The sequence below is a fragment of the Zea mays genome, chromosome 2, assembly GCF_902167145.1.
Source record: "Zea mays cultivar B73 chromosome 2, Zm-B73-REFERENCE-NAM-5.0, whole genome shotgun sequence".
NCBI classification, from domain to species: Eukaryota; Viridiplantae; Streptophyta; class Magnoliopsida; order Poales; family Poaceae; genus Zea; species Zea mays.
The window spans coordinates 138,532,178-138,543,339 of record NC_050097.1 but is presented as its reverse complement, the minus strand read 5'-3'; the positions used below and the strand labels follow the sequence as shown (position 1 = coordinate 138,543,339).

Sequence of the window (11,162 nt, the reverse complement as noted above, 5' to 3'; positions counted from 1 at the left end):
AAAATGATACATCATTCTTCTTAAGTGGCCTTACTTTATTCAAAGGTCATTTTATTTTCATAGTCTTTTTCCTCTAATCTATCTTCAGAATAGATTACAGGAATAAATGTCTCTTAACATGAATTATATTGTCCTGTTTTGGTCTGTTTTAGGAATCAAAACAGGTGACCAACACCACTAAACTGAAGTTTAGTCTCTGTCACATCATCGAATGTTTGAATGATAATTATATTAAATATAGTTTAATTATAAAATTAATTATACAAATGGAAACTAAAAGACCAGATAAATCTAATTAATTCTATATTTAATAATTAATAGTTAAATATTTGATGTGGCACGAGCTTAGTTTTAGTCAGGAAAATTAAATGCCTCATTGACATTCCGGTTGTCAGTCAAGCACACACGAACGCGAACGACTTGTGGAGTTGTGGGGCAAAAAAAAAAACAAAGAAATAAAATCAGAGCGATGAATGCGGGGAGCATGGTCGAGACTCAAGAGCGAAGAAACACACTTAGAACGAGAATCCAGGCTAATCAAAGCAAATCAGCGCAATAAATCCCGGCTGGAAAAGAAAAACGCGTTGGCAGCTAAATCGGTGTCTTGTCAAGAGCACATGAACACCAGAGGAGCTGTGAAATCTTATTATCCTGTCATGCCGCACCTTTGTTTACACGTAGAGATAAATTTAATCCGTGGTTTGTTGTAACGACCTTAAGTATATGGGCTGTTTAGTATTACGCCTAAACTGCCACCTCTTGCCACACTTTCGCTGCTGCAGCTATGGCGGCCGATTCAGCCGCCGCGGCTTAGACGCGGCGTGGCGCCGCGCGTCAGACACTAAACTAACCCTATATCTCATCTATTCTTATCTCTAGAAACAATATATTCTTATCTCTACAAACAAATCATGTCTAAGGTCATATTTATAACCTCTAAAATTAATAATTCGCTATTAAAAATTATTTGTTGGTTTCCAAATACCATCCCTTAATACCATAACTAATTGTTAGTACCTCACATCTAACAATTAGTTTATTAGCTGATTTAACCCAGCTAATAATTTATTAGCTAGGTAACTATTAACTCTAGTTATTCTAAACAAGGCTTAAGCTTATCTTTATCTGCACATATATATGTTGACACCCTTGCCTCCCCTCCCTCAGTCCCTCCCCTATAATAAACGGGCGCCACGCACGCCACAGCCGCGGCCTGCGAGCGAGGCATACACATCCACGGGCCACGCCCACCGGCATCTCACGGCGGAAGCAGCCAAGCAGCCGGCCGGGCGCCTCCCGTGCCGCCGCTGAGCATGGCCGCTGCTCCCGTGGGCGCTCAGAATCGCTGCGTCTTCGGTACGCCTTCGCCACCCTCGGTTACGTTCCCTGACCGGCGTGATCCGGAAGCTCGGAGGCTTTGGTTCCACTTGGAGGGGCCGAGGGGGGAGGAGAGCCACCTGCCGTGGTTCGCTGGTGTCACCGAGGGCAGCTCCTTTTCAGTTCGGGTCGATTTGGACTCGGCCCCCGGGTTCTTCCGATTTGGCGCTGATTCCCCTGTCCTGAGCCCCTCTTCGGATCGAACTTCTTGCCTAGGGTTTTGGTTTATGGCATTGGAACTGGACCACGGCGCGTCCACCCCCATCGGCCATGACACACTCGTACTAACACATAGCAGTGGCCTTTAGGTCTGTTGGGTCAATACTACCCTGAAAAACCTAGCGCATTAGGGTTACACCCTCAATCATATAAACCATGCTTGACCACCCACACCACACAATGTGGCACTATTCCCAACATATCACCCTAATGCTTCATTGGGCGCGCAAGATGTTTTTGTTGTTGTTTCTGGATGTGCAGGGGATTTTAGGACTGACAGGTTGTATTTATCAATCTCAATTACAGTTGGCAACATACCATACGATGCGACAGAGGAGCAGCTCGTGCAGATTTGCGAAGAGGTTGGCCCAGTCGTATCCTTCAGGTGCGCTTCTGCTCACCCACATAAAAACTGTAACACTGTCGTGCAGCTCTAGATGGGTTGTAGAAACTAGCACTTACTGTCAAAATGTGTGTTTTTGCCTTATTTATTCTGTTTATATTAAAAACGAAGGAATATGTTCAGGTGTTGGCATTGTGCTACAAATGAAAAAGAACCACGGTGCCTCACCACGGTCAGAATACCGACTAACGGCAAATTGATTACACAAGTTTGATGGCTGAATTGCGCTTGTGCAGCACATATCTTTTGAGCAAATATGACAGAAGAAAGCTGTATATGTTGTGATGAGCAGAACAGGGTAAACTAAAAAAATAGATGCCCCCTCGCCAATCTTGCTTTGCTTTCAAAGATTCATGTCTTCCTCAGACGGGGGGGGGGGGGGGGGGTCGTTATGATTCTTGTAAATTTACCTTTAGGAATGGTAATGATATAGAACATTGATGTATAAACTAATGTAGCCATATGTGGAACTTACCAAGTTTCGTTGGGCATGCCTGACATACTATAGAACCACAGTTTTCTTATGAAGACTATCACAAGTGATATTTTGAGTTAGACTGATGCTTAACCATAAATCTCAGTAAGTCCAGAGCAGCACTGGTATCTGACATGTCTGGCATATACACATGTGCCTTTATTTGATCAGATTTCTCCTAGGTGAATATTTGCTGAAACTGATTTTGGCCCAGTAACATGTTTGCTACGGTTATGTTTTTGCAACTTGTGAATTTGATTAAAATGCTATTGAGCTATGCTTTTTGGCAACTGACTGCTACAAATTGCTTGCAGGTTGGTGATTGACAAAGAGACTGGCAAGCCAAAAGGTTATGGCTTTTGCGAGTACAAGGACGAGGAAACTGCTCTAAGTGCACGGCGGAACCTTCAGGGTTACGAGATCAATGGTCGTCAGTTACGGGTTGATTTTGCTGAAAATGGGAGGAACACTGACAGAAATAGAGAAAAGGTCGACGATCCTCAAATTTTTACTGTAGAAGAGCCTTTCCTACCACCTTTGGAGTTCTCTGTTAATCTGAGAAGTTGTATTGTCTTCGTTCTGTGAATGATAATAGTTGCGCCTTCTCCAACCACCCTGTGTCTCCTGTTTCGATCTCTTACAAGCGTGTTTGTGTATGTACAGCTGCTTGGTTGTACATACACACACCTGCTGTACGGTTCAATTCCTTCATTGAATTATATATAAAAAAAAAACTCGGCCGGGGAGGGAAAGACCGCCCTCCCGGTATTATATTAAGAAGAGACCGAAACAATGGTCCCGGCCGAGAAAATCCCCGAACCCTGGCCTCCCATCACTAACGGGCCAGCGTCAACTGTCCACTCTGCAACGGCCCAACCGGAGGGTGGCGCACAGGACATCGTAACCCGAGAGCGGATGAGGCACAACGAGGGGATTTTTTTAACCAAGCCTGAAAATTCGCTCCCGAGGGAAATCGAACCCAGGACTTGGAGGTGCTACTCGGAAGTCCTTAACCACTAGGCTAGAGGCCCTTTCGCTCATTGAATTATATTGTTATGGTGTGGTGCCAATGCTTTGCGGTTGGAAAAAATGCCCGTTATCTCGACCTTTCCCCTTCATGGAAGTAGCGTGCCAAAGAAGTTGGATTGTAGTCTGGCGAAGCTATTGTCTTAATATAATATATGTTATGGTTGAAAGAGCCCTTCAGAAGTTTGCTGACTGCTGAATATGAGGTTTACTTTCTGCAAATAGCAAAAGAAGTGTTATAGTATTATGGAAGATGTATAATCGGTCTTTGTTTATGCGTCAGCAAGAGATTGCCACTGTTGGTAAATTGATTGCTGAAAAATAGTATATATCCAATCGGCCTTTATATATGTACATAAGAACTCACAGTTTTCTTTCGGTGTTGTGTTAACATTTCCCCTCACTGTAGTTTCTACCAGCAGGCTTTGTAAATCACTACCAATGAGTGTCCAATGCTGATACATATGTGCCAGTTTTTGTTGCCAAAATGTTGAGTTTACACAACAGATACTGCTATTTACAAGCTATCAACCAGATGCAGTTGATTTATATAAGGACACAGCTTTTTATGCTAACTTATCTTCAAGACATGTTTTTCTTGAACTATCTTTGAGACATGTGAAATGATTAGCATGATGTTACTGTACACAAAAGAATCTATGTCGATCTGTGAGCTTTTCCTTTTGGAAATTAAGTAGCTTTCACTGTGGAGATGAAGTTGGTGCGTGTTCGTTCATTAGAACATCTCAACTAACTGAAGTTGATTTAGCTTAAATTAGACCAACTTGTTGGCTTATGCTGGATACATTTATGCATTGCAGGGTCGTGGAGGGCCAGGGATGACATCTAATGTTGGTTGGTTTCTTTTTTTTTCATTCACCATTTATTTATGTATATGATTTCAATTCTTATGCATATTTTATGTTCATCGATGCTAACACTGATTTCCTTATGGACTGGCACAGATAGTCAGAAACAGTTAGCTGGAACTTCTGTTGTTGGAGAGGCAAACCTTCACCAGCCTGTTGGTCTCCCACCAGCAATACATGCTGCGTCTGTGATGGCTGGCGTCCTTGGTGGAGCTCAGACTGCAAATGTTCAAAACGGTTTACCTGTCCAGTATGGACTTGGAAATGATCCTCTTACTCATTATTTGGCCAGAATGTCAAGGCATCAGCTGCATGAAGTCATGGTTGAATTGAAGGTTAACTCGTAGTCTTTTATGCACTTCAATTACTAGACATTTACAAATGAACAAGTGCTGATTGTAGTTTCTTATGTATTTTTTATTAAAAAATCACAGTTCCTAGCCACTCAAAATAAGGAACAATCCAAAACTTTGCTGCAAGGAATTCCACAGCTGCCGAAGGCCCTATTTCAGGTTATTTTTTTGTTAATAGTGATTGGACTTGTCAATTGTGTGTTCTTAATGTCATTTTGTACTTGATTCAAACCTTTTATTTTCGCGTTGTGTAGGTTGTAAAGTCTCTTCATATTGTTTGGAATAAAGTTTTCAATTGTTTACTGAATCTATTTACTAACATATATTTTACTTTAATAATCTCCCGTGATTTGGTGTTGTTAGAGATTGTATAGGATTATAGCTAGGCATATCTTTTACATCTATAATTGTCTTGTACTCCAATGTTCCAAGCCATATTGGCCCTATTATATGGTCACCCCACCTAAGGTTATGGACGTTCACCGGCCTTGCTCTAGTGATGATCAGGTTGTCGACGGCGCCGTTGGTGTACATCCCATGCTCGTTGGCACACTTGGTGAAGTTGAGTTTGTGCAGGCTGTTGTCCAGCTTCGCGTTACACGCTCTTGGTGCTTGATGAATACAACACTTTCTTTAGCTATAGGACCTTTGCTTCGTGCCTAGTAGCAACAAATCTTTGAGCTCATCATCCAGGAACACTAACTTGATATCCATGTGATGCACAAGCAAACCCCTCTGTGCCGCAACAGCAAGCAAAATCCACAAATTCCATCCGTGTGACCAAAGCAAACACATCGTCGTATTCTATCCCTGGCTGTTGGATGATGTACCCCCTGGCAACAACCCGGGCCACACAAGTCTGCATGCCAAGGGTTGTTTCCTAGGTTGTAGCGTGTTTGCCTTCGCTTGACGCAATTGATCCACACCGAGGTGCATTTTCTTGATGACGTCCCACGCGATCTTGGCGGTCGCCTTGCTCGTGATCACCTCTTGCATCTCTGGAGGTACCTTGAGGGCGATGACCTCAAGAGCTTTACGACCATCGATGTAGTCGGTGGTGCCGATCCATAGGTGTCCCACCTGTAGCTTCAACTTTATGAGCATTGCCCATGAGTAGTAGTTGGTATTGGTCAACAATGGGCACTGCACGCTACCATCACTCTCCCTCATGACCCGTTGGATCACCGGCCTGTGGTCGTCATTGCTAGAGCCGCGGTGGCGAGGCAATTCATCCACCCTGTATGACTATAAGCACAACTCAAACAACAATAGCAGCTCTAGTACCAGCTGTAGATTTCTATTCGCCGATGTGCCTTGCCAGAGATGATGAAGATGATCCTGGATCACTCAATCACTCATAAAACTCAACATGAACACTAGAAGGACACACTGAGTTTTTGGTGATATCTAACTACACTGCTATGATAGGTGTATTCTATTGATCTATTTGTATACACAATTACAAAGTTTCAAAAAGAAACTAATCAATCAGCTATTAATTAGCTAAGAAAGGAAACTAATCAATCAACTATCAATTAGCTAAGAAAGGAAATTAATCAATCAACTATCAATTAGCTAAGAACAAGAAACTAATCAATCAACTAAGAAGGAAACAAATAAACCGAGCTAGATTATGGGTATGTTTGGTTGGGCTGTGGCTATGAAAAAAGCTGCTGTGGTCTGTAAACTGTTGAAAAAGCTGCTGTGTGCTGTGAGCTGTTAAAAAGCTAAAAACCGTTTGGTCGAAACCACCAAAAGCCGTTAAAAGTTCTTCGATATATGTTTTCACAGTTCCATCCGAAAGCCACTAAAAGCAGGTCCAGGGGTGCTTTCAGTTTTGCACCGCGAGAAAGTCGGCTTTTAGAAAAAGCTGCTTCCTGGATCCAACCCTTTGGTTTGGCTTTTGGCTTTTAGGGGACAAAAGTCAAAGCCAAAAGCCAAACCAAATACACCCTATGCAACATGCTCCATTGAATTTGACCCCTTTGGTTTCTCTGCTAAGGATCTTTGGACCAAATGAGAGATGCTTCGCTGCGCTAGTGACGGTGACCTCTACACCTTCCCTACTGTTGCTGCCGCTCACGCCCACCTCATGACCCCCTCCGCTGTGTGGCACTAGAGTCTTGGTCACCCCGCCATGCTACCTTAGCTACCCTACAAAATACCAGAGTCATCTCTGTAAAAAAAAACTTGGCCGGGGAGGGAAAGACCGCCCTCCCGGTATTATATTAAGAAGAGACCGAAACATGGTCCCGACCGAGAAAATCCCCGAACCCTGGCCCAGTCATCTCTGTAATAAAATAGATCGCTCTATTTACCACTCCTGTCAGCTTAGTAAACATATGTGGTTACCTTTTGCTAGTTCGAACTCATGCACTTCCGCCCCTTCGAGTTTCTTCATTGTGATGTCTAGATTTGTCCAGTTCCTAGTATTCCGGGTTGTCTTTACTATCTTGTCATTCTGGATGATTTTTAGTCATTTTTGCTTGACGTTTCTCATGCAACATAAGTCTGAAGTGCATCAGCTAGTCACTAATTTCTTTCACTATGCGCGTGTTTAGTTCAACTCACCCATCAAGTGTTTTTAGGTTGATAATGACATAGAATTTGTTAACAATGCTATCTGTTCCTTCCTTGCTTCTCATGGCACTATGTTATGCCTACCCTGCCCTTACGGCTCTACTCATAATGGCAAAGCTGAATGCATCCCCGGTACGCTTAACAACTCCGTTCACACCCTGCTCCTTAACGCCTCCATGTCGCTTCGGCCTCTGGCATGTCCCTATTTGTTTACAAAGATGGAGACCATGCTACCTACCTGCTTCTTTACGTTGATGACATCATTCTCATCGCATCCTCAACTCTGCTGCAATAGTTCACCGTGCATCTTCAATTCGAGTTCACCATGGACTTGGACACTCTTCACCACTTCCTCAGCATCATCGTCACACGCTCCACTGAAGGCCTCTTCACCGAGTTCACCATGGACTTGGACACTCTTCACCACTTCCTTGGCATCTCCGTCACATGCTCCACCGAAGGCCTCTTCCTCTCCTAGCGGCAGTATGTTGTTGACCTCTTGTAGCGGACGAGCATGATCGAGTGTCACTCTACATCAACTCCTGTTGACACTCATGCCAAACTCTCTTCAACTGCCGTCACGCTTGTTGCTGATCCGATCAAGTATAGAAGCCCCATTATCACTTTGCAGTGTCTTACGCTCACTCATCCTGACTTGGTGTATGTTGTACAACAGGTCTATCTCTTTATACATGATCCCTTTGAGCGCCAACTTGTGTTGATCAAGCATACCCTTTAGTATGTCAATAGCATGTTGTCCTATGACCTTCACATCGGTAGTGGCTCGGATTGGTCCTTGTTTGCTTATACAAATGCAGATTGGGCTGGCCGTCCTAATTCCCGACGTTCTACGGTTCTACCTTCGGGTAGTGTGTCTTCCATGGTGATAATCTCGTCTCTTGGTTCTCAAAACGGCAGACTACTCTCTCGCTCTAGTGCCGAGATAGAGTATCATGCCATCGCCCATGTCGTCATCTAGTGTGGTTTAGACAACTGCTATAGGAACTTCACATCCCTGTTCCTTCGAGGACCATTGTGTATTGTGATAATGTGAGTGTTGTCTATATGACGGCCAACCCAGTGCTTCACCGTCGCACATAGCATATTGAGATTGACATACACTTTGTCATGAGTCATGACAAGGGCTTAATGTTCAGTTGTTAACTGATTTTTGGTCCAGTCTTTGGGTAAGTGATTCTCGGATTCTCACGCTGCGACTGCGGGTGGGTGTTAGAGATTGTATAGGATTGTATCTAGACATATCTTTTAGATGATTAGGTCTGTAATTGCCTTGTACTCCAAGCCATATTAGCCATAAATACATGAAGGCCACCCCCACCTAAGCGTGTGTGTTTTTTCCCATCTATCTTTCTATAGGTGCTACTATATATTTATTGAACTTTTGTTGTTCATGTTTTGCACTTCTCTTTTTAGGATTGTCCATAGAATAACATTCATGATTATCTTGTGACCCTGGGTGGAAGAAAGAGTATTCCTTCCATCTTATTAAACACTGAACAATTTGGTTTGTGTGCATGTTCTGATGTAAGAAAGATTTGGCATGTTTACTTGTGGGTCAACTGTTAATAAAAGTTGAGACTTGACTCCCTATTTCTTTATTTTATTTTGTGTACGTATGCAACGAAATAAGCTTGTTGCTTTGTTTGAGAAAAGCAAATCATGAAGCTGTTCTCTATCATAAGAACGAAAGATTAGGAACTTAAATTTTTGCCTTATTGTAATGCAGGCACAAATAATGCTTGGAATGGTGACACCACAGATGGTTAGTTCTTATTTGTCTTTGAGCCTTAGGCACCCATTGTTTTCTCTGCCCTGATATAATTAATGTATGTTCTATACAAATTGCAGATGCACATGGCAAAGAGCCAACAGCCCTCGGGCTCCTTATCACAATCTTCATCTCACCTCAATGAGCCATATCCACAGACAGATGCTATGATTCCGCTAGTCTCAAGACCTTCAAGTTTGCCAACTAACATACCACCGAACCCAACTGTCCTACAGGAACAAACTGCAACACTACATAGTATTCCTCAGCATCAACATGCATCCCAGCCCCTAGTCAAAATGTTTCCACATGGACATCAGTCTGGGATCGCCGCACAATCTCCAATGCTACATCAGCCCCTCGATGGTTCTTCTAGTGTTCCTACTCAATCTCTTGTGACCTCAGTAGGCTTAACCTCACAAGTTCAGCTACCATTGGTGCCACAGCACCCTGGACCATCTGTCATGCCTACAAGTGTACCACAGCTACCTTTGACCCACCCTCATCTTGCTCAGGTAGTTTTCTTGACTTGTATGGGCAGTGCACTAATGGCCGCAAGTTAACTGAATTGTTTCATTTTATCTGACCAGTCACATAGGCTAACTCAACAATGTCCAATTGCAGGTAGCTGTTGCACCTGAGACCCTACCAAATGAAATAAGTACTTTGGCAGAGTTTACCCATCCTTCAAAGTTGAGAAAATTGGAGGATGGAACCTCGGTGCCTGGAATAGTGAACAGCAGCCATGCTGTTTATACAGTTCCACTGCAAGCAGTGGGCCCTAGCGGACCATCAGGGAGCTATAGTGCTGGTTCTGTTAGCTTACAGCAACCAGGGAATGAAGAGCAGGTACAAACCATTTATAACAGATTTCTCAGGATTTGCTATTTTCAACCTGTTTAGGTTTGATAGTGTTGGAGATTTTTAACCAGTCTAAACATTTGCTCATTCTATGGAGTTGAATAGAATCTTTGTGCGAAGTTTCTGAAGAAGCATTATAATTTCCATGCACTGAATATGTGCTTGTTGCTCTTCTGCAGCTTACGCCTGATGTGGAGTCAGCTCTTCTGCAGCAAGTCTTGCAGCTGACACCCGAGCAGCTGAGTTCGTTGCCACCAGAGCAACAGCAGCAGGTGATTGAGCTCCAGAAGATGCTTTCAGTTAGTAAATAGAAGCAACTGAGAGCTAACGCAGCAAAAATGCTGGTTGAGAATCTGGCACATCACATAATGGCGAGTTGGTAACTAGTGGAAACTGGAAATGATCCTCAGATTTGTTTATGAAGTCACCACGCCGCCTGTAACCTGTAAGCATTGTCGGCATCCTGATGCCATCAGGATCCATATGGTTTTCTTTCTTCAGCTCGGAGATAAAAGAAATGTGATAGGAGAAGAGTAGTGTGGAAAAAGGGATACGCATTATCCATCACTGTTGTATCATTATAGGGAGAAAAAAATAATATGTATTCAAAGGAACTTTTTTTCAGCGCTTCTCGAATGGGCTGTAGCATCACACATTTTTGTCCTTAGAGTTTTCTTGCAAAAAATGTAGGTAGGAAATGAATTTTGTGTAAGCTTATGACGAAGAGATTTTTTTTATATTTGTTGCCATAGGTCTGTTTAATTGTTTGAGGCAAGTTTGGAATTCGTGGAATTGCTTCATCTATTATCCTTCCAGCAGCTATCATGATTTGGAATCTTTTCAGCTTGTTGTTGAGCACCATATGTGGCATCTGAGAAGGTTGGACGGTTTGGCCATGCCTCGGACGGTCTGCACATCGGATAGTACATCGGATAGTCTGTGAGGTAGCCCGGGAACGGTCTGTGGGGTAACCTGGACGGACTGCGATAAGTTAACTTAGGCGAGAAAACTTCTTTTATACGTGTTTATCTATCTAACCACGTGGATTTTGTTGGAAAATATCTAGGGACGGGTTCAGACCCCCTCTATATATATATATATATATATATATATATATATATATATATATATATATATATATATATATATATATATATATATATATATATATATATATATATATATATATATATATATATTAAGGGGTATG

The 11,162-nt window shown here is 42.7% G+C and overlaps 1 protein-coding gene across 1 annotated transcript; it reads left to right on the top strand.

The window, feature by feature from the left end:
• The first annotated feature begins 1,173 nt into the window (after nucleotides 1-1,173).
• On the top strand, nucleotides 1,174-10,725 carry LOC100272317 (cleavage stimulating factor 64-like). The gene is made up of 10 exons (NM_001146801.1): nucleotides 1,174-1,356; nucleotides 1,903-1,981; nucleotides 2,789-2,963; nucleotides 4,322-4,355; nucleotides 4,466-4,704; nucleotides 4,804-4,881; nucleotides 9,050-9,085; nucleotides 9,172-9,606; nucleotides 9,716-9,940; nucleotides 10,132-10,725. Exons 1-10 carry the CDS (start codon nucleotides 1,314-1,316, stop codon nucleotides 10,261-10,263), a joined length of 1,476 nt encoding a protein of 491 aa, NP_001140273.1. The 5' UTR covers nucleotides 1,174-1,313; the 3' UTR covers nucleotides 10,264-10,725.
• The last annotated feature ends 437 nt before the right edge of the window (nucleotides 10,726-11,162 follow it).

Coding starts and splice junctions, on each gene's coding strand:
- LOC100272317 (NM_001146801.1), top strand. CDS start 1,314: ATGGCCGCTGCTCCCGTGGGCGCTCAGAATCGCTGCGTCTTCG. Junction 1,982..2,788: donor GGCCCAGTCGTATCCTTCAG/GTGCGCTTCTGC, acceptor AATTGCTTGCAG/GTTGGTGATTGACAAAGAGA. Junction 9,086..9,171: donor GAATGGTGACACCACAGATG/GTTAGTTCTTAT, acceptor TACAAATTGCAG/ATGCACATGGCAAAGAGCCA.